This window comes from Kryptolebias marmoratus, linkage group LG18, assembly GCF_001649575.2.
Source record: "Kryptolebias marmoratus isolate JLee-2015 linkage group LG18, ASM164957v2, whole genome shotgun sequence".
Lineage (NCBI taxonomy): Eukaryota > Metazoa > Chordata > Actinopteri > Cyprinodontiformes > Rivulidae > Kryptolebias > Kryptolebias marmoratus.
Genome location: NC_051447.1, coordinates 18847076 through 18869269, shown reverse-complemented (window position 1 = coordinate 18869269; position 22194 = coordinate 18847076). Strand labels below are relative to the sequence as shown.

The window sequence follows — 22194 nt, the reverse complement described above, 5'->3', positions numbered from 1 at the left end:
AAATACGGTACGAAAAAAACAAACAAAAAAAAAGCATTTATTTTAAAAATCGCCACAAAAAGAAGTCGCCGACAGTTTCTTTCTTTTTTTTTTTTGTATATAGAAAAATAACCAGGAGTCATTTTTACAACAACGGAACAACTAAATTGTCCATTTTTGACCTGGATTGTATATTAAAGCTTTTAACACATTTACAAAAATCTTACATTATAGAAGAAACAGCTGATAAATGCCTTAAAGGGATAGTTCAGACATTTTGAAGTAGGGGATAGGAGAGGATTGATGAGCTAATGGCTAGTCCAATCAGATTAAGCTTCTGTCTTAAAACGTCTCCAATCTCCAAAATTTTACAGCTGCTCATTCAAACACTGTTTTAGACATTTTTACACCACTGTTAATCTTGCATTAAATTGTAATTTACATATTTGCAAACACTTCCTGCAGGAATATCATAATATCTCTGCTAAAAGCAAAACTAATGGTGCTGGAAATGCTTCTAAAATAGTCGCAACGTGAACCAATAATAAAAAAAAGTAATCTGCTTTGGAAGTAGTTGACGCAAAGCATTTTGACGAGCTAACTGCTTGTCCTAACGAGTTGCTGTCGTCTTAAAACAACTCGTCAAAGTTTCACAGCTCGTGCAAACTTTATTTTATAAACCTTGACACCACCGTCAGTTTCACTTTCTACGGCTAATCCAGCAGATTACGATATTCCAGTTTGAAATATAAAACTCATATTTGTCAGAAATATGAAGTCGAAACCAGTTAGCTTAGCTCGAAGCCTCAAAGTGGCGGGAAGCAGCCATTTTGTTGTACGAAAGCTACTCAGCTGACGTACAAGCACCTCTAGCAATCTTGTATGTTTTAGTATTAAGAATTTTCCTTATGCAACATGAAAAATTATCAAGAAAGCTACATTTTGTGCTCCAGTCAGAACTAAACTAAAAGTGCTACAGCTAACTTCCGCTGCTATTTGCACTATTTGCTAACCATTGAATTCTATACCAATACCTGATGGGTCTATAAAGGCTCATAAAGTAGCATTTGCATAAACTGATATAAAATCTTTTGATATTTTAGTCATTTTAAGACATCTGCAAACCACTTTGGTCTTGGCACAGCTCAGGCTAACTGTAAGCTGTTAGCTTGTCAATCTGGTCAAAATGAAACTTTCGCCAAACTAAAGTCGTTCAAAGAGCTATTCACAGCAGGTAAGGTATTATTTGTCCTTAACCTTTCCACAGAACCCAACTTCAAAATGTCCAAACCTCACTTTTAAAATTACAGTGCTTTATCACAAAAAGAAAAAACAGAAATAAAAGCGGGAAAAAAGATGTTTGTTACATTTGAATCATCTGGCTAGCAGACACATTGCTAGGAGTTCGCTGTGGTCTTCTTAAAGACAAATGTTGATACTTAAAACATTAATCCTGAGATCTACAACATTCAGAAAGGTGAAATTCTTCACAATCAGACAATTGTGTTGGCTAAAAAGAGCGGGAAAAGGGATGTCTTCTTTTTCTACACAAAATGTTTTCATAGCTTCTATTTATCCAGTTCTGGTCCCAAATATGAACAAGTTTAGGTTCTTTCTTTGAAATATTAAAAAAGAAATCATATTTGTCATGAATATGAAGTTTAAACCAGTTAGCTTAGCTTGGCTTGAAGCCTCAAAGTGGCGGGAAACGGCCATTTTGTTGTTCAAAAGCTACTCAACTGACCTACCAGCACCATTAGCAATCTCATGTATGCTAGTATTAAGAATTTATTTTATGTAAGATGAAAACTTGTCCACAAAGCTCAATTTGTGCTACAAAAAAATATATATAGCTGAAAAAAATATTTATTTTTGGTTTAAAGGAAGTTTTGCTGATGGTAATTTCTTGGCTCTTTTTGCCCGAACAGGTTTTCTGGTTCTTGGCATCTTGTTCTATTAGGTTAAAGGGAGTTTCCACAATTCTTGATCACATTAGTAAACTCTTCTGGCTCAGTGAACCTTTGATATTTTCCAAATGCTGTCGAGGATTTCCCCAGATCTCCTTTTGTCTGAGTCAGATGTGTGGATTCTCGGATTAGTCACGGCAGCGAAGCAGCAAGTTTATACAAGCAGGATTTTTTTTTTTGTGACTGAAGCTTAGATTAATTGAACTGAGATGAGTTATAAAAGGAAACAATGAGGTCAGACCTCCAGGATAACCCTGAAATAAATGATCCTTATTCTTCTTGGAGAGCAAAGATTCAGACTGAAGCTCCGTCTTCTGGAGGAAAGATCTCGGATCAAACTTAAAGAGTCCAAATCTGCTCGAGTTCAGTGATTGTTTCTTTGGCCCCTTTTGGTTTGAAGTGATCCGGACACCTCCTCTGCACATTCTTCGTCCAGTTTGCTCAGGGAGCTGAGGCTGGCATCAGGACTTGTGGGACGTGGAGGACAGCAGCAGAGAAGACGGAGCATCTGCGCTGGGTATGGGTACGGGGATGGGTCTGTTCATCAGTGTGGGGAACTGCGGGGGACACGAGCAGAAAGAAAAATAAAAGACAAACCAGAAATGTTATACGGAAAATCAGGAAATGTTAAACTCTTTTAGGACTGTGTCCTTAAAATTGGATTGGTTGCTTCTTGGAGTAAACACTCTTTAAATAAAATTAGAGATTCTTAAGTCTGGGCTTCCATTGGATCATTTCTGGACATTTAATTGGTTCTTAAACCGGTGGAGTGTTGCTTCATTGTCCTGATGGAAGATGGACCTCAGTCCAAGTCTCAAATCTCCAAAAGCGTCTTTCTATTTTGCTCCAAACACATTTCCTTGAACTCTGACCAGTTTCCCAGTTTCTACTGATTAAAAACATTCCCATAGCGTGATGCTGCCACCGCCGTGCTTCACCGTGGGGATGGTGTTCTCGGCTCGATCAGGGTTGGGTTTGAACCAGATATCGTGACGTTCTCGGTTCAGTTCTGGTCTTCCCCGGGCACGTGGCCACCCACATCCAACACAGGCGGCTCTTATTGAACTAACTGTTGTTTTTTAAAGGTTTGGTGCCTCAGAGCAAAGGGGGTGAATACATTTGAACAAGGACAGTACAGATACATGATGGGCGTTACCTGGAAAAGCTGAGCGTGGTTTTGCAGTTGGGTGGGACTCAGAGGTCCAGCTGGACTCAGGTTGGACCAGAAGTGGATGTTTGAGAGGAGAGGACTCGGAGCGAGTAGCAGACCAGATGGAGTCTGAGAAGACCAAGCAAATAAATGAAGTCAATATCAGAAGATGTATAATTCAAATGGTTGTTTATTCTGGCAGTTTATCAACAACCAGGAACTAAAAACTGCAGGTTTCTGGTTGCTACGTCGATAAATTTACTCAAATTAAGGTTGGTGATGCAAAAATCATGTGTCCTGGTCCCCGTAGACCTTAAAGTGCCGACTATGAACACTGTTTGAGCTAATTTCTTTCCTAAAAAGCCCTAAAACCAAGCAGGACGTTGCCTTTGACTCTGATCGGCTTCATCAGCGTCACATCACGAACAGAACCTGCTGAACCGGGCCTCCGGAGAGCAGCGAGCACGCCGGACTTCCTCTCAGGTTGGCCTCCAGGCACTTTTATCTTCACTTGAATCCAAATTAACAAGGATGAGGAATGTGTTCGCTGGAAAATGATCCTAAATCAGATTAGCAACGACTTCGGCCAACTTGTTCTTCTCGTTTGTGGTGATTAATGCTCAGCGGCGTGAGATCAGAACGGCGGCTGAATGCCTGAATGGAGTCAGACGGTCCTGGTTTGGTCAGCGAGTTGCTGCCAGTGAATCAGGAGCGTCGGGAACATAAGGGTCCACTTAAACACTTCCTCCCTCCCTGTCTGACTTTCTGCATAACAAATATCTCCTTATTGTGGGGGTTCGGTGGTGTAAGGGTCGTACCTGTGCGGTGAAAAAGGCAGACGTGAGGGAGCCAGAGGGGAGCGCCGGGCTGTTGAGGGCAATGGAGACGAGGTCACTTCCTGTCAGGAGCAGCGAGGAGGCGGAGATCTCCAAGCCTTTGGGTTTTCTGCCCTTTGAAGGCGCACCGTTGGTCAACGCCCTCCTCTCTGCCGGCGCTGAGCTCTGCAGCTTCTCCCTCTGACCGTACGACAAGTTCAAAGGCTGAGAGCTGGACTCTTCGGCGTCTGAACTCTGGCTCCGCCCCTTCGCCCACCGGCGGGCGGGGCTCCGCGGCAGCGAGGAAGACTGCGCGGAGCTCTCAGTTGATGGAGGTGGCGTGGACGAAACCGAGGAGTGGCCGCCGTTGGCGACAAATCGGATGACAGAGGAGCTGTCGTCGTGGCGATCGGATCGGAGTTCTGTTTTGATTGGCCGGTGCCGATCTAAGGAGCTCATAATGAAAGAGGAGTACAGGCCGGAGCGGAGGTACTGCGTTCTGTCAACCCCGTCCTCATCTTCAGCTTCGGGTTCTGACGTCTGGCCTCCAGTCTCCTCTCCGCTGCGACCCGACTCCACCGCCGCCGGGTCCATCTTCAGGATGTCCGGGAACGACACAAACTTGTAGACAAACTTTTGGCCGATCACCTTCTTGATGATGTTCTGCAGAAAGAATAAAAAGAGACTTAAAGACGTGTATAAATTAATTTGTACCTTTACAAAACACCCATAAACGTCCCTGAAATAATCTGAAAAAGAAACCGTAAACTCCAAAACGGAGAAAACCAAACTTAGTCAGATGATGTGATCTGACACTGATGACCTTTGACCCTTGAGTTCACCTCTGATCTCTTTGGTTATCGTTCATATGATCCGTCTCCTCAGCTGTCCTCTTGTGGACACGTCCAGGGAGGTTGTCTCCGGTCCTGTGGACCTTAACCTTCTGCATACTTGCCAACATTTGGGAATGTCCATGTGGGACAACGTAGCCTGAACATTTCCAGGCCTCCTCTTGATGCTCAGACAGAACTTCCTGCTGTCTTTCAACCACTTCCTGCCTCCATCTTTATCTTTCTGCCTCTCCATCTTTAGCTCTCTGTCATCAGATGAGCGGGTCTCCTCTCTGCTGGGAGATTGACAGCTGTCAGTGCTTGGGGAAGTGGGCGGGGCTTACGGCACGCTGCAGAATGAGTGCTTTCTCACATTTAGCCGCCAAAGTCACCAGATTTGTCGCTAGTCGCTTTAAAAAATGCTAGAGGGATCTGAAAACTCGCTAAATGTAGCGTTAAAGTGACAAAAAGGCTGTGTGAGGACCAAATGCGGGGCTTTTGGCTGTCCCGCACAGGGTGATGCGGGACAAGGGACAGGGCGGGGCTAAATGCAGGACGGTTGGCAAGTATGCTTCTGAAGTCTCAGGGACATCCAGCTGCTTGGAGACGGTCTTCTAGTCTTTACCTTCAACCTACTGCTCAGTTTCTTTCTCTGTCCTCAGCTGTGTGTCCTCCATGTTCACTGTGGTACACACCATGATCCCAAACAGCCCTGTGACTACCTGCCAACCTTTAAACAGGCAGCCTGACTGATTCCAGGACTGAAGACAATCCCTGTGGGGTGGGTGGGGGGGGTTCTAGGAGAAACATACTTTTTGTCAGTTTCATTAGTTTGTAAAATAAATTCTGTTAAACCAAAATTCAAAAGCAACGACTGATTTTTTATTAGTTGATTTTAAATTTTTAAAATTCTTATTATTTTATTTAGTTTCAAGTTATTTACTTGTGGAGTTTACGTTCATTATTGAAAGGTACAAACAGATTTATCTTCTGTATCAGAGGGTTGGTGTGACAGAAAGATGAAGTTGTCATCTTCTGGATACTCTGCGTACTTTGTCGTAGTAGTAGCGCAGCGCCCTGCTCAGCTTGTCGTAGTTCATGTTGGTCTTGTTCTTGCGCAGCCCCCACAGCTTGGCCACCTCCTCGGACTTGAGCAGCTTGAACTCGCCGTCATTGGACGTCCAGCAGATGAGGTGTTTGTGGCTTTGGTCGAGCAGCAGCTGCAGCAGGAACTGCCAGAGCGTGATGGAGCTCTCCATGACGGCACGACAATCTGCAGCGGAGAATCAGGGAGGGGGAAAAATGATTCCCGGCAACAACAAACCACTGACCTGAAGTCAGATTTGCTCCATTTTGCTGGTAATGCTCGTGTTTATTGAACTGCTTACAGCTGCACACGGCATGCCCCAACATGGCTGCATGTCGGGACACGAGGTTGTTGCTGCTTCCTGCACAAACTGTAAATACATGATCATCTCCCGAGTAAAGCTCCTCATGCTAACCTGTGTTTCATTTTGCTTTAACATGCAAAAAAACAATCTAAAATCTGAAAAAGTTGGGACAGTGTGTAAATAAGAAGATAATGCAGTGATTTGATGATCTCATAAAAAACATATTTTATTCACAATGAAACAGCAAACAAAATGCAAATGTTGAAACTAAGAAATTCTATCATTTTTTGCAGAAAAAAAAAGGTATTTTGAATTTGAAGGCACCAAAAAGTCTCATAAAAGACCGAACTGGGACAGGACCACGTTTACCACTATGATGCATCTCCACTTCTTCTCCCATCAGTCTGTAAACATCTGCACCTGAGGAGAACTGGACTAATGCACCCCCATACCATCAGAGAGGCAGGCTGACCTCAGAACAGTTCTCCTCTTTGGTCCAGAGGAGACACATCTGTTCACATCTGGCTTCTTCTCTGCCTGATAGAGCTTTAAGCAGCATCTGTGGACGGCACGGTGAACTGTGTTTACAGACAGTGTTCCTGAGCAGAACCAGAACCAGAACCTGTCAGCCTGGAGAACCTCTGCCCATCTTTACTTTTTTATCTCCACTCCTTCCTGACCCGTTCCTAATGAACCCACTTACTTCTACAGCCTTTCGTTGCCCCCGTCGTAATGTTTTTGAGATGTGTTGCTGCCTTAAACGTCAAAATGGCCGATTTCTTTCTTTTTTAAATGTTACAGTTTCTCAGATGTATCAGTTATGTTTGGTTGTGAATTATGAGATTTGCAAATCATTGTGTTCTCTTTTTATTTTCGTTTTAAACGTCCCAACTGTTTCAGAACTACGGTTGTAATAATAAAGTTGGGTTGTTGGTTTTTTTTCTCCCCCTCGCACACACACACACACACACACACACACACACACATATTCATACGCACACGTAGGGTTGCAGATCGTGTGGGACAAAGACAGACAACCAGACGCTGAATGACTTTCAGATGTTTCCATGGCGACAAAGCAGGATGTGGTTAGTGACCCCTCTGCCAAGACAAGCGCGACCCTAACTGACGTGTTCACCTGGAAACCGCCGGCTGCTCGTCTGTTCCTGTGTGCGACTTTTAAAACAGCAACGACATGCAGATCAGGAATGACTGAACTTAAAGTTTAAATGTACTAAAATGTGTTTTTCTGTCTGTCTGCGAGGAAACCTTAAAGGGGGAAAGTGCAAACAATGACCCATCATCACAAGTACACAACTAACTGTGCTCTCACTTCCTATTTCCTGTGTGTGTGTGTGTGTGTGAGGTGATGGAGGAACTGTACTGATGTCTGTCTGTCTAAAGGAGGACTTCCTGTCATTCAGCTTCAGGGGCGTCATTCCCGGTGAGAGGCTCTCCAGGACTTCCTGTCAGTGGGAAGCACCGGTAACATATGTACACATTCTGCTTTTTTATTTGGATAAAGATCTGTTAACACCCAACAGATGTGGAAGGTTGTTTCTTTCTTAAGGGCACACACACACACACACACACATCTACTGTATGTCCTGGTGTAAGACTCTCTTCTGTCTCTAAGTTTTTGGTTTAAAAAGGGAGTTTTCTTTAGTCAGCCATGAAATTTAAAGCAGTCTGGATTAGTTTTCTGTTTTTTCCTGTCACTGTGAGCACTTTTTGTCTTTATGGTGCCTAACTAGTCAAAATAAAACACCACTTCTTCAAGATTTGATCATATCTGTCTTTTATTTTCTCCTCAGTCCAGCTGAAAAACACCCAACCAAAAGCCGCACAAGTTTCCATCCATTTCCTCTGCTCTGGTTACCCCCTTTTTTTTCTGGAAAATTTGCCCCTGTGTGTGTGTGTGTGTGTGTGTGAAGAGGGAGCAGGGGTTCTGCTGGAACTCAAATGTTTCTTTGTTTTCCACCAGTCAGTGACTCATTTTCAAGATGTTGTCTGCTGCCAGCTTCAATCCGGAAGCGCATGGCAATTAGTCTGCGAGGTCCAGACAAACCAGAAAGTCTACTACAAGGTTTTAAAGGAGCCACGGCTGATTTTTTCACCCCTCCTTGGTACACTAACCTGATTTTCTTTTTCTTTCTATCTTTAAATACAAAGTAACTTTTAAAATCTCCTTTTTATTTGCTTGAAAGTGGGAGCGCTTTGACGCCTTTACGCGCAGCTTTCACTCATTTTTACGCACAGGTTTAACCATTTACGCGCGGCTTGGATGCACTTTTTAAGTTGAGAATCTTTAGTTGACCGTTTGGGGGCGGTTATGATACAGTATTAGTTGATGACAAATCGTTTTAGGACTTTTATTTTTTTTTTTTTGCAAGTTACAGCCTAAGTTCGGAGAGTTGGAGACGGAAGGAAACATGGCACCTACCGAGCTGTGGACGGCCGCTGCTCCTCTGTGCGTCTGTCCGCGCGCCTTCTGCGAGTTTGGCTCTTAAACTGGTGTGTGTGTGTTGTGTTGGGGATCCATGCTGCTGCTGCCCCGCGGACTGAAAGCGGATCCGCAGCTTTTTCTCTCTCCTGCCTCAGAGCAGGAAGTCGGGACGCGCAGACGGAGAACGGGCGCACTTCCTCTGGAGCAGTATTCCCGTCTGTGTAAACACACACACACACAAGCACACAAAATCTCTACTTCCCATAAACACACCCCTTTGACCACGCTCTCTCTCACACACCCACACACACACACACACACACACACACACACACACCAGGGGACCACAGACGCACACACACTTTCACTGAACAGCACACAACCAGATTCTGCACCCCTCCTCCTCAACACACACACACACACACACACACACACACACAGTGCTCAGAGCCAACTGACAACTGACGTCACTCTCTTCCTGCTCACCAGGAGGTGTTCCTGTTTCTGCACACACACACACAGACTAAACCTTCCGGTAAGTCAAAATTGTTACCCAATTATTGATTTCATTTTGATCACATCAGCATGTTAAAGTCTAAGTTTGCTGCTGTGTTCAAAGGACTGTAAACCATTAAAAATAAAGATAAAAACATTGTGCTGAGTTGATTCTTTAAGGAGAAATACACATTTTGGTAAAAGTATTCATTGGAAAATATGAAAACAAACAGAAAAAAGGTGAATCCTGAGCTACATGAACTGGTGCCGTTTGAAGGAGTTTACTCCTGTAGTTTTCCAGATATACCGATTTGTAATTCTGAAATGCGGGTATGCATTAAATGTAAACAAATACTGAATCAGGTGAAAGCTCAATGTTGGCTGTAGTCTGTGTAGAAAAACAAATATGAACGAACGGTATTTGTCTCTTTGGCTGTTTCTGTACAAAAACGCACGTCGAAGGTCACAGATTTTTATTTTAAGATACATTTATCAGCAATTTGAGGGGGGTCATACTGTTTGTCTCTCTTTAGGAGCGGCTGTGGATCAGCGGTTAGGGTGGTTTTCCTGCAGTGAGGCAGTTGGAGGTTTGATTCCAGCAGCATGCCATGTGTTGAAGTGTCCCTGGGTAAGACATTAAACCCATTCACTGCCTCTGCTGTGCCCCATCGGTGTATGAATGTAATCTGAAGCACTGATTAGACTCCGTAGAGTGATTTATTCAGATTTTAGAGGGTGTATGGATGTGTCTGGATGGGAAAATGAGGCACAGATTGTGTTTTAAAGAGCTTTGAGTGGCCTGGTTGGCTAGAAAGGCGTTATATAAGTATGGTACTTTACTGTATAAACATTTCTCGTGTGACATAGGATGTACAGAGCCACGTGTGAGGGAGAAAACAAAGTATAATGTGTTTATGCAAATATTACCCTGTTCTTGCCTTGCCCTTTCTTTAAAGAGAAGCAGAGACAGACGTACAGACAGCAGAAAAGAATTCAGGAAATTTAATATAATGTCTGAGAATTATGAATATGAAAAATACTTTAGTTAATGCCACAGTTTACTGCTTTATTTAAGTTAACATCTCTGCATTCTCTGTCCTGTTTGTCTGTTTTCTGGAACAGGATGAACTGGAGGACTCTGTCCAAGTCTGGACGCTCGCATCAGGCCATCAGGAAACAGGAATGTCCCCAGCTGTTGGACAGATGTGACGTCTGCAGAGCCAGGACTCTACAATACAAGAGCCTAACTTTCACCTGCTGAGCATGTTTTTCCTCACAGCACCCGGTCCTGATATATATGAAATGTGCAACATGTTTCTGGCTGGGTTTCATCTCAGGACACCCACTGCCATAAACACATCACTGTAACTGTGGGAAACCAAAATAAAATAAGATAGAAGGGGAGAGACAAACAGCATGACCAGCAGTTCTGGGAATAAAGTCAGAATCTTGAAAAAAAAAAAGAAAAAAAACATCAATTTGGTGCTACTCCTCTTCAATAGGTAAAACAGAAATCTACCAAAGTGAGACATCTTCGTTTTTTCTCCCCTCTCTGGTCCCGGTTCCTCCCAGGCCCCGCCCATCAATGACGTCGGAAGCGCGAAAGTTTGGGCTCCTTTAACAAAAATGAGCGACGGCGTCGAGGAGCCGCAATGGAGAAAAGTTCCTTCCGTTACCGGAGTGACTCCGCGGTCCAGACACGGACACCGAGCGGCTGCAATCCGCGAACTTATCATTGTTTTCGGCGGCGGAAACGAAGGGATAGCGGAGGACCTCCATGTTTACAACACCGGTAAGCTAACGCTAGCTTCGCGCTAACTAGCCGGTTAGCGGCTAATGTTTTTAGCATCTTCCAGCGTGACCAGGATAGTTTATTTCATGCTTTAGTGGGTTTTTTTGAAAATAAGAAAATACGTAAATATTTGTTAAGTGTGTGGTTTTAAAAAGTAAGCATTGGGCTTCCTAATTTTACGTTCCTAAGTCGTTTTTTAATTTTATTAGCAAAAGTTACTAGCAGCTAGCTCACTAATAAACACAGAAACTATTACAGAAAAGTCTAGCAACATTTTAAACAAACTTTACTCCTATAAGATGCAAAACCTATTCACGAAACAGTAAAAATGTGTGCAAGTGTTGCAGATCTTGCTAATAAAGTTAGTTTAACTTATTGTGACGTTAAAATATAAAGTGCTGGCTTTTTATTTGTGGTTTTATCTCATTTTGTTTGCAGCTACACAGCAGAATAAGTGTTTTTTTTTAGCATATTTCAGTGTGATCTTAGCCTTTTAAAGTGATTTACGTTAACTCAGATCCTCATGCTTCCACACATTGAGGTTTTTCCTGAAGCAAACATCTGACATCTGCTTGGTTTCGCAGTTTCAAGGCAGTGGTTTCTTCCGGCGGTGAGGGGTGACATCCCACCAGGCTGCGCCGCTCACGGCTTCGTCTGCGAAGGGACCAGGATCCTGGTCTTCGGCGGCATGGTGGAGTATGGGAAATACACCAACAGCCTCTACGAGCTTCAGGTGAAACGCGTCTTCGTCCTGAGCGCTGAAGCTGCCGAGAACGGTTCTGTTCAAATCAAGTTCACGGCTGCTGGATCAGAATCACGTAGTATTTACTGTTTCATGCATTATACTGCAGGGGCCTGGGAAATCTGGTTTACCACAAGTTTTGTTTTTATTTGTCTAAACCTCATGGGTTATGATGTAACAACATGTCCTCACCTAAAACATCCATCCGTTATCGGCTGCTTGTTCCTAAGTCGGGTCGCAGGGGCAGCAGCTTGAACAGAAAAGCCCAGATTACGTCTCTCCAGGCCAGTCGAGAGACAAAGTCTCTCCATCGTGTCCTGGGTCTTCCCCGGAGTCTCCTTCCAGCTGGTCATACCGTACCAGATGCCTGAACCACCTCAACTGGCTCCTCTCAATGTGGAGGAGCAGCGGCTCTTCTCAGAGTCCCTCCTGGAGAACCCAACTTCTCACCCTGCCTCTAAAGGAGAGCCCAGCTGCCCTGAGGAGAAAACTCATTTCCAACGCCTGTATTCAAGATCTGATTCTTTCAGACACTACCCAAAGTTCACAAAGATAGACCGACTGTAAATGGAGAGCTCCACCTTGCAGCTCAGCTCCCTCTTCATCACAACGGACCGGTACAGATACCGTGGAAGCTGCACTGATCCGTATCTTCCTTCACGCATGAAGAAAACTCCAAGATACTTAAACTCCTCCAGTTGAGGCAGCACCTCACTCCCAACCCGGAGAGATCAGTCCGCCCTTCTCCGACGGAGGACCACGGCCTCAGATTTGGAGGTGCTGATCCTCATCCCGGCTGAGAACCGCTCCAGTGAGAGCTGGAGATCACGACCCGATGACGCCAGCAGAACCACATTATCTCAAATATCAGAGATGGAACCCATCCTTCCCCATGGCTGCGCTGAGAAACTCCGTCCATAAAAGTCCTGAACAGAATCGGTGACAACAGGCAGCCCTGGTGGAGTCCGACTCTCACCCTGAAGAGGTCCGACTTCCTGCCGGCAGTTCGGACCAGGTTCTCACAGTAACGGACCTCCAATCCTGTCCTCACGGAGAACCCCCTCACTCACGGCAAATGCCTTCTCCAAGTCCATAAAACACATGTAGACCGGCTGAGCAAACTCCCAGGCTCCTCAAGGACTCTAAGGAGGGTAAAGAGCTGATCCAGTGTTCCACAGCCGGGACGGAACCCGAATTGTTCCTCCTGAATCTGAGGTTCGACCATCAGCTGGACTCTCTTCTCCAGCGCCCCTGAAAAGACTTTAATTAGAAATTAAGACCATCCCGGTTTGCCAGTCCAGAGGAACTGTCCCTGAAACTGCAACAGCTGAAACATGTTGGATAATTAAACGGGAACATCTTCAAAATGTCATGCATGCACATGGCAGAATGTTTTCTTTAGTCTGATCACTGATTTTGTGATTGTTTGGAGAGAAAAGTTTAAATCAAAACTTGCAAATTCGATAAATTTCACAGCCCTAATCTATTTTTTTGTTTTTTGTTCTTCAGGCCACTCGGTGGCTGTGGAAGAAGCTGAAGCCGCGAGCGCCCAGAAACGGCTCGCTTCCGTGTCCGCGGATCGGCCACAGCTTCACTCTTCTGGGTAACAAGTGTTTCCTGTTCGGAGGGCTGGCCAACGACAGCGAGGACTCCAACGGGAACGTGCCGAGGTACCGTGGAAGTCCTGCAGCGCAGAAAACACGACATATGATATTTATTTTATTTTGAACAGTAAAAAGGCTGAACTCTCTCTTCGATTTGTGGATTTTGGCTGCCTGGTTTTTATTTTTGGGGGATCTTTAGGTACCTCGGGGACCTGTATGAGCTGGAGCTGCAGGCGCTGACGGGGGTGAAAGGCTGGAACGTCCCGGAGACGAAAGGAGACGGTCCCTGTCCCCGAGAGTCCCACACCGCCGTGGTCTACACGGGTCTCAGCTCCTCGAAGCTTTACATCTTTGGAGGGATGCGAGGATGTCGGTTAAACGACTTCTGGCAGCTGGATCTCAGTACGGCCTTCGTTATTTAACGCTTTATTTTGTTATTCTGACTTCATTAATCTTTGGTTTTGTTTCTTCTTCTTTCTGTCAGACTCTATGGTTTGGTCGACGCCGGTAACGAGAGGCCCCGCTCCTCTTCCCAGAAGTCTTCACTCCGCCAACGTCATCGGAAACAAGTACTTGGTTTAAAGAGCAAATCACTGCATCATCCGCTGAGGTCAGAGTCTGAATCCTGTGTCTGTCTGCAGGATGTATGTTTTTGGAGGCTGGATTCCCGTTCCAGAGTCGGAGAAACACGTTTCGTTGGAAACTGAATGGATGTGCACCAACTCCTTAAATGTACTGAACTTAGGTTGGTAATTCTCACGTCAGGATATAAATGGGTGACGTCGTGAGGCCAGGCGGGTAAGTGCCGTCTGATTTTTGTGCCACAGACACGATGTGTTGGGAGAGACTCGGCCCCGAGCAGCAGGACGACCTGGAGGCCCAGCTGCAGCTCCAGGGCTCTCAGAGCGACGATCCGTACGCCAGCTGGCCCAGAGCCAGGGCCGGACACTGCTCCACCAGCGTTGGCTCCAGGCTTTACGTTTGGAGCGGCCGAGACGGTTACCGCAAGAACTGGAACTACCAAGTCTGCTGCAAAGACCTGTGGTACCTGGAGACGGGTGAGGCTGACCGAGCCACAGCTGCAGGATTCACAACAAAACTACAGAAAGTCTGAGATTTGCTTCTCTGCCGTCAGACCGACCTGCTACTCCAGAGGCGGTGCTGCTCATCAAGTCCACCATCAGCTTGCTTCACGTGGCGTGGCGCCCCCTGGCGGCCGCCGACTGCTACCTCCTTCAGATCCAGCCGGTGTTTCCTCCCGTCTCCAAATCTGTGGAGCTCACAGGAGCGGGTGGGCCGAGTGGGAACGATAAACGTCCCGCAGGTGAGAGGAGCACAGACGTCCACTGAGATCATCGCTCTGAGTTTAAGGTGTTTGGAGTCAGGCGAGAAGCGTCTTTTTTTAGCTGTGAAATTCCCCCCAGGTGTCCCGTCGCTCCATCCTCAACATGAAGAAACGGCCAGTCGGGAGGAGAAAACATCACCTCAGGTAAACAACAAAAAAAATCTGAAAATAGTTTCTCAACCGTCCGCAGACAGTCCACCCGGAGTCCTTGCCACTCACGGAGGACGCTCAGTCCGCCCGAGTATGTGGGGGCCTAAAGCTGCGAGCGCCGCGCCGTTGTAGTTCAAAGTCGGACTAAAACATCACGACTTCTTACATATATAAGGAGCTCCGGATTATAAGTTGCTTTGTCGTTCTTTTGAGAAAATCGAAAGCTTTTAAGTTCGCCTTATAGTCCAGAAAATATGGTATTTGCTGACACAAAAAGTGAAGCACTGATTGTGTTTGGTCTGATTTTTCAGGAGGCTTCGGAGCGGCGGAGTAACTCGGTGAAATCCTCAAACGGCTCCAGGGAAACCCGAGTGGACGGGAACGGTGGCGGCAGAGCGCCGGAGGACTCCAACCGCTGCAGTGAGTCCCTTCGGCTTCAAAATGTCTTCCTCGCCGCTGTCCTCTGGGCTCAGTTTGTTTGTTTGTTGCAGCTGCTGGACAGGAAGCGTCAGTGGAGAACAGCAGCTCAGTCCAGCACCAGACAGGTGATAAGAAGAATAACACTGAAGTCGGTGTCTTCAGGGAGACTTTTAGCCTAAAATGTTTATTTTTTTTCGGAACAGACAAGCCGTCTTCCTCCGCCGCAGCAGATTCGTTCGGCCGTCCGGATCAGGTCAGCTCCGAGCAGGATTCCGTGTCTCATTTGTTCTGCTTCGCTTGAATTAAAGTCGTTTCTCCTTCAGGTTTGGTTTGACGTCGGCGTGTTTAAAACGCTTTACTGTGAGGTCACTCAGTACTTCCTGCCTGCTGAGAGCAACCAGGTGGCGTCGGCCGTCAGGCCCCCGAGCAAAGAGGTAAATAAATAAAACTCTACAGACGGTCGGAAGGAAAAGGATGTTTGTCTCACTCCGTCTTCCGTTTCCTCAGAGGAGGCTGCCCGGCCCTCAGGACTATCAGGGCAGGGAGAAGCAGGACCTGCTTCCGGGTCAAATGTACCGGTTCAGAGTCGCGGGTCTGAACTGCTTCGGCCAGGGGGACTTCAGCCCCGTCAGCGACTTCAAAACCTGCCAGCCCGGCTTCCCCGGAGCGCCCTCTGCGGTCAAAATCGCCAAGGTGACGCTCGTCATTCACAGGGATCTCGTTTATTTCGTTGTTTTCTGTTTAAAAACCCAAACTCTCATATGGCTGTGTTTACATGTGACGGTAGAAGCTGGTCTCCTCGCTTTGTTTAGGCAACATAAATAAAATAAATCTACCAGAACGGTCCCGTCTGAGCTGTAGATGGAGGAAACTCACAGTTTCTCTGCTGGGACTCGTCGGATTTAAATAACTGAGTGATGAACAGGTTTCTGGAGAACCTGAGGAGCAGAGAAACACCTAAAACCTGTAGGATGGAGGTCCTCCAGGACCAGGATATAGCTGCAGCGAGCTCGTACTTGTAGCATTGTATAGTTTCCTCAACCTAAACTTATATTTTGCACCTTCTAAGCACATTTAGCAACTAATCCGAACCATTTGTGGAAAACAACACAGTAAAGTGAGGAGGTTATGGCAGGGGTCCACAATCCTGCAGGTTTTAGGTGTTTCTCTGCTCCTCAGCAGGTCTTCAGGTTCTGCAGAAACCTGAAGACCAGCTGAGGAGCAGAGAAACATCTAAAACCTGCAGGATGGTGTCCCTCCAGGACCAGGACCGGGCACCCCTGAATTAGACAAACTCAGCCCAGAAAAATATGTTGGATCACGTGTAACTAAAAATGTTTTTCAATCATTGGAATCCGATGGTTAAAGCTACATTTTAAGCAAAGATCTCATGCAGTCATCCATTTTTTCCCCCGCTGTGGCAGCCATCTTGACTCGGATTTGCTCCGAAAGTTGATCGGTTGTAGACATACATCCAGAGATCTCTCTCTTTGGGAGTTTCATTAAAATCTGTGCCGTGCTTTGCGAGATATTTTGCTAACAGACAGGAAACGCTGCGGAAAGATCTCCGATCAAAATGGCCTCAAACTTTTTCCCTCTTTGTTCGTCATTTCCTTGTTTCTGGACTAGTTTAACTCTGAAGTTTGATTTAGATAAATTAATTTATATTTAAATAAACTCTGTTCGTCTTCGGTGTCTGTGAAGGTCAACGACTCGGTCCAGATCAACTGGAATCCTCCGTCGTCGCCGTCGGGCCGGATCCTGGAGTACTCCATGTACCTGGCGGTGAGGAAGAACCGCTCCTCCAGCTCGGACCGGCAGAGTCAGATGGCCTTCATCAGGATATACCGCGGCACCAAGACGTCCTGCTCGGTTAGCTCCGCCCACCTGGTGAACGCCCTGATCGACAGCTCCTCGTCCTGCCGCCCGGCCGTCGTCTTCCGCATCGCCGCGAAGAACGAGCAGGGCTACGGCCCGGCGACGCAGATCCGCTGGATCCAGGGTAGGCGTGGAGGGGGAGGAGCTTCATTCACAGCCAGTATCCTGAACAGTTGGACAGCCGCGTAAAAAATATAAATAACAAATCTCCTAAAAACATATTTTACTGACAGTGGAACATTATAAACATATAGGAGCAGAAACACGTCTTAAAGCAGATGTTCCAGATGTTCTCTGTGCAGCATCTCCATCAGTCTGTAAACATCTGGACCTGAGGTTCTAAAACCTGGACTAATGCACCCTCATACCATCAGAGAGGCAGTCTGACCTCAGAACAGTTCTCCTCTCTGGTCCAGAGGAGACACATCTGTTCACATCTGGCTTCTTCTCTGCCTGATAGAGCTTTAAGCAGCATCTATGGACGGCACGGTGAACTGTGTTTACAGACAGAGTTCCTGAGCAGAACCAGAACCAGCCTTGACCTTTGACCTCAGATCTGTTGTTATGGGAGGTTCAAAGTCTTCCTGATTATTCTGAAATCGGTCCATTATTTTCTTACTGATATTCAAATTCAAACTTGTCCCATTTTTTCCCACGGAATGGTCCAATTATTTAGTTTCGACATAAATATGAGTTTATTAGATTTACATTTTACGCTTCGATCTCCTTGTCTTCGTAGATCCTATTAAACTGCGAGCGTCGGCGTCCAAAACGGACAGCGGCGCCGAGGCCGAGCAGGACGCGGCGGACAGGTGAGCCACCCGTAGCCCCGCCCCCCCTGACCTTCACCTGGTTTCACTCTGACCCCTGAACTCATCCTGTTTTTTCTGGTTTCAGCTCCAGCTGAACCCGGAGGTGGATCGCTCAGGAAGTCGCCACATTTCCTCTGCAGTTTTCTTAATTTATTTTTACCGCTTTTTTTTAAAAAAAAGAATACGAAGACGGCTGGAAATGTGGTGTTTGAATCACTACCTTTCTTCAGACTTTTTATCCTGTTTGGTTTTAAAACATTTCAGTTTTTAATCGTTCTTCGGTGCTGCAAACGTTCCTTCTGTCCGACCCGGACTCTTCTTCTCTCCTGAAGGAAAACGCCGCGATGTGCAGCTGTTTGCAGAAAGGTTTTTGCCGTTTCAACGGACCGACGCGAGCGTTTGTTTACGTTTTTTTACCTCCATAAAAAGTTGGCATCCTGTGTGTTTATTTAATCAAACTGACTGATCATTTTAGCAGAGATAAAAGATAAAACCTGCCAGTATTAATTAGTTTTCTCCTGCAGTAAATCCTAATTCTCACCTGTCGAATGTTCTCATATTTTTTATTTATTTTAAGCAAAACGGCGCTCAGGTTGATAAAATAAAAACTCTGATGTAATCAAATGTTCACGAGTTGGACTCATTTTATTCCAAAAGGTGAAAAGATAATAAAGTTGAGACCAAACAATAAAGTTTTCATCTCCGTTTATTTCATCTTGAAGTTTTTTTTTCTTGTTTGCTGTAAAAGACTTCAGGGAGAATCTTTAAATGTTCAAATTTCCAGAACATCGTGTGCTTATTTTAAGTAAAGCCGCGGATAATGAGAGGAATTTGTTATGAATACATTAGTAAACATGATTTTCATTCTGCAGATTAAAGCAGAAACCAAAGAGAGCGTGCTGAATATAAATTAAACCTCTGCTTGGTGTTCAGGATCCTGTTACAGACTGAAATTATGTCCCAAACGTCGCTTACGTCCTTATGTGTGTGCTATCCGACCAGGTGATGACCCCCCAGCGGCTGGAGTTACTTTACAACCTTAAATATGACAAAAATGAAGAGTTTTAGTTTGATATGCATCTCTATTGTTTACACATGTTTAATTTTAACCTAAGAATTGCATGTTAAAGCAAGTATTTAGGATGCTTTTCCTGTTATATCCCAGATATCTCAGTTTAAAAGGAGTCAGAATAACAAGCTTGTGCCGCTTTTTAGTGTTTTAAATTTTAATTCACCTGTTATTATTCATAATTTCATTGTTTAATTTTTATCCTTGTTATTACAAAAAAACCCAATATAGTTGAGTTCTAATTCCTTAAAAACCAACATGAAAACAGATTTAAACTCTTTAATTGTGAAAAATGTTGAATTTTTGTGTCAAACAGCAGGGGGCGCTTTGAAGCCTCGTCAAAATAAATCTCCTGTTTTCAACACGATTAGCTTAAAAGCTTCAGTGCTTCAAGAACATTCACCTGGACTAAAATCAGTGTATAATATTTATATTTATATATAAAGAAATTTAGACAATGTTAGAATTAAACGTGATGAGCAAAAGGACCTAAGCGCGATGTGTGACGCTGTTCCTTTAAGAGACAAAAAGGACGCTGGGAAACATTTCCCAGAATTCCTCGGTTTGTAGTTTTACTGGTTAACGAGCTAGCAGACCGAAGAGGAAGCAGCGGAGTTGATAGTACTGGAGGCAAGTTTTGTTTTGTTTCCTTTCAGCTCAAGCTTGTAAAGAAAACCAAGTGTTTACATTAACGTTGCGACACGGGTTTTGCATTATGTTTGCAAAAACAAAATACAAAAAAATACATAAAATAATAATACCGTACGTCATATTAGCATGCTAAAGCTAGTTAGCATGTCCAAGCTAATATTAGCCTGTACGGAAATGTTTGGTTCGCCACTTTGGACGTAAAATATCTGAGTTATGCTTATTATATTAAACCACCGGAGGGTGGTTTAAGGGTTTAACAGTTTAACATTAATTCCCTGTATTTGAATAAAAAATAGAAGCTTTTTGCGTGTGAATAAACGGCTTGTGGGCTAACTGTTAGCATTCTGCGTCGAGACGCGCGACATTCAAAATCAACCAGGAGCAACAATTTGATGTTTTTTATTTTTTTATGAATCCGGCGTGTTTTATCATCTCTGTATGTATTCTGTGTTAAGTTCTCGCTCTGATAAGGCTGCAGTTGCAGTTGTTTTGTGACTTGTCTGTCTCAAATGGCTTCAGCTGCGCTGCTTATTATCCATTTTACTGTCGGACAGTTTATGCTGCGACTGTTAATTTATTCTTAAAAGGCTCTAGGCTGTGATTAGACTCAGGACAAGAGATGATACTTGAGGCTAAACACAGTGTAGCCGAGTTCCCACAACACAGCCAGTTACCAGGAACAGGCGTTGACTAATCACTTGAGACTGAATCCAGGAGGTGATTGTGGTTTAGAGACTCTTTAAACCACCATGGTAACTGACAACAAAGCCAGGGCTCTTTAATTGTTCTTCAAAAGCCCTTGAAGGCAGATTTTCTTTGTCACATCTTAGTCTGTTTCTCCCCTGGATGCTGAGAGAACAAAGTGCTTTGCTTGGATTTCAACGTCTCATTTCCTTTCTCGGTTCGCTCCAGCGCAGGTGAGATGACCTCCTCCGCGCTCGGCCAGCCGGCTCCTCTCGCCTCCGGCCTGGAACCCAGGATGGGGAAGTCTGCGGCCGTGCTGGCGCTGTCCGCCGGGCTGCGGGGCGCGGAGATGGAGCTGCAGAAGATGCTGATCGACGAGCGGATCAAGTCCGAAAAGCACAGGACCAACTACCAGACCCTGAAGGCCGAGCACACCAGGTTACAGCCACGCCGCGCTCGGTCTCGTCCCAAGAGCAACAATAAAACGCTGACATTTTTCGTTTCTCCAGCCTGCAGGACGAGTTCACGCGGGCGCAGGGCGAGCTGAAGCGCCTGCTGGGCGAGCGTCAGTCCCAGCAGGAGAAGCTGCAGCTGCTGCTGGCGGAGCTGCGAGGAGAGCTGCTGGACAAAACCCGGGAGCTGGAGGAGCTTCGGCTGCAGGTCAGCCTCACGATCGGGCCGTTTGTACGAATCTGACAGCCATTTTTTAACTTCCTTATGTGTGTGCGATCCGACCAGGTGATGACCCCCCAGCGGCTGGAGTTACTGCGAGCTCAGGTGCAGCAGGAGATGGAGGCGCCAGTCAGAGAGAGGTTCAACAAGCTCGAGGAGGTAAAAAAATAAGAAATACAATAAATAATACTTTCTAATTAGAAACCTATTGAAGTTATGTTGCTTCCCATCAACTGGATGGGAGGCAACATTTTGTGAAGTTTTAATTCACCTATTTACTGTGATTGTTTAACTAAATCCTCTTGAGACTTTATAGGTTTATAATGAACGTTACACAGCCTGCCCCACTCTGATGGCTGTTTTATAAAACGTTTTTCTTAATTTTAGTATATAATTCCTGCTCATGTTGCTTGAATTTGTGCATGAATGACACCAAACACAAACTCATATCTCTATGAGCAGCTTTAAATCATTTGTTTAATAATATATTTCACATTTGTTATACTTTTTTAACATTAAATTGGTCGTATGAGCTCGTATTTTTCCTCATTTATCACTCCTGAGCGGCGTCTCGGAACCAAAACTTCAACTTTAAAACAGAAACAAGGAAGATTATTTCAGTCAACGCGAAGATAAATGAGCCATTTGTGTCTGACGACATTAAAAATGGATATAAATGAATAAAACTGAGAGAATTTATTGTTTAAAAATGTAGCTTTAGTCAAATAAAACGTCTCATTTAAGCAAATTAACAACAAATGCTGTGTTTAAACGTCTATTTATAAAGGAGAACTCGTCGATGACAGCCGCTGTGATTTATTTCAGTAACTTTAAACAAGTCTGGAGTCTTTCCAATAAAAAAAAAGATCCATCTTTCTGATGACAATAAAACTCACAGGAATAGAAATTTGCCTCGGCTCGTGGAATTTGTTTTTACCTTCAGTTTTGGCCGAACGTATTGATAAGTTAGCTCTGAGCATCTGACTCTAATAACGGACGCTGTTTTTCAAAAGGACCAGTCTTCCTTTTGGCAAAAACATTTTGGTTTACAGGAAACGGCCCCAGTCTGAAACAAAAACAGCCGTTTATCAGCCACTAACATCTGGTTTTGCTTGCAGTTTTTCCTTTTTCTTCAGCTTCTTCTGCTTATTGTTGACCGTAGTGCTGGGCGATATGTAAAAATCCTCTATCCCGATATGGATAATTTTATATCACGATAACGATATATATCACGATATACCCCAATTACGTACGTTGTCAGTTATTCTCTGAAAAATATGAAAAAATAATCTAATTTCTTAC

At 44.8% G+C, this 22194-nt stretch overlaps 3 protein-coding genes across 6 annotated transcripts in view; 2 read left to right on the top strand and 1 right to left on the bottom strand.

Moving 5' to 3' along the window:
• Window positions 1-18: 18 nt before the first annotated feature.
• elk3 (ETS transcription factor ELK3) lies at window positions 19-8708 on the bottom strand. The gene is made up of 5 exons (XM_017438574.3): window positions 8576-8708; window positions 5794-6014; window positions 3915-4574; window positions 3103-3225; window positions 19-2503 (listed from the first exon to the last, which is right to left on the bottom strand). Exons 2-5 carry the CDS (start codon window positions 5998-6000, stop codon window positions 2408-2410), a joined length of 1086 nt encoding a protein of 361 aa, XP_017294063.1. The 5' UTR covers window positions 6001-6014; window positions 8576-8708; the 3' UTR covers window positions 19-2407.
• On the top strand, window positions 8654-17987 carry hcfc2 (host cell factor C2). Of its 2 annotated transcripts, none has more exons than XM_017438572.3 (20): window positions 8654-8793; window positions 9068-9113; window positions 9607-9701; window positions 10196-10865; window positions 11450-11598; window positions 13117-13277; window positions 13411-13613; window positions 13696-13780; window positions 13853-13956; window positions 14039-14269; window positions 14347-14535; window positions 14636-14700; window positions 15018-15126; window positions 15198-15251; window positions 15330-15379; window positions 15450-15560; window positions 15634-15819; window positions 16831-17128; window positions 17744-17816; window positions 17902-17987. In XM_017438572.3, the coding sequence occupies exons 4-20, from the start codon at window positions 10700-10702 to the stop codon at window positions 17909-17911; spliced, it is 2244 nt and encodes a 747-aa protein (XP_017294061.1). In that variant the 5' UTR covers window positions 8654-8793; window positions 9068-9113; window positions 9607-9701; window positions 10196-10699; the 3' UTR covers window positions 17912-17987. The 2 variants fall into 2 exon arrangements, with proteins under 2 accessions (XP_017294061.1, XP_024857845.1); XM_025002077.2 differs by having other exon boundaries at window positions 8658-8799.
• A 1460-nt stretch (window positions 17988-19447) lies between these two features.
• cep83 (centrosomal protein 83) overlaps window positions 19448-22194 on the top strand; it is a 9820-nt gene continuing 7073 nt past the window's right edge. For 2 of the 3 annotated variants that reach the window (XM_037981242.1, XM_017438575.2), the window contains exons 1-4: window positions 19448-19515; window positions 20449-20658; window positions 20730-20880; window positions 20959-21051. In XM_037981242.1, coding sequence (XP_037837170.1) covers window positions 20459-20658; window positions 20730-20880; window positions 20959-21051 — 444 coding nt within the window. In that variant the 5' untranslated portion in view covers window positions 19448-19515; window positions 20449-20458. The remainder of the gene's footprint in view (window positions 19516-20448; window positions 20659-20729; window positions 20881-20958; window positions 21052-22194) is intronic. The other variant, XM_025002078.1, reaches the window with a different exon arrangement.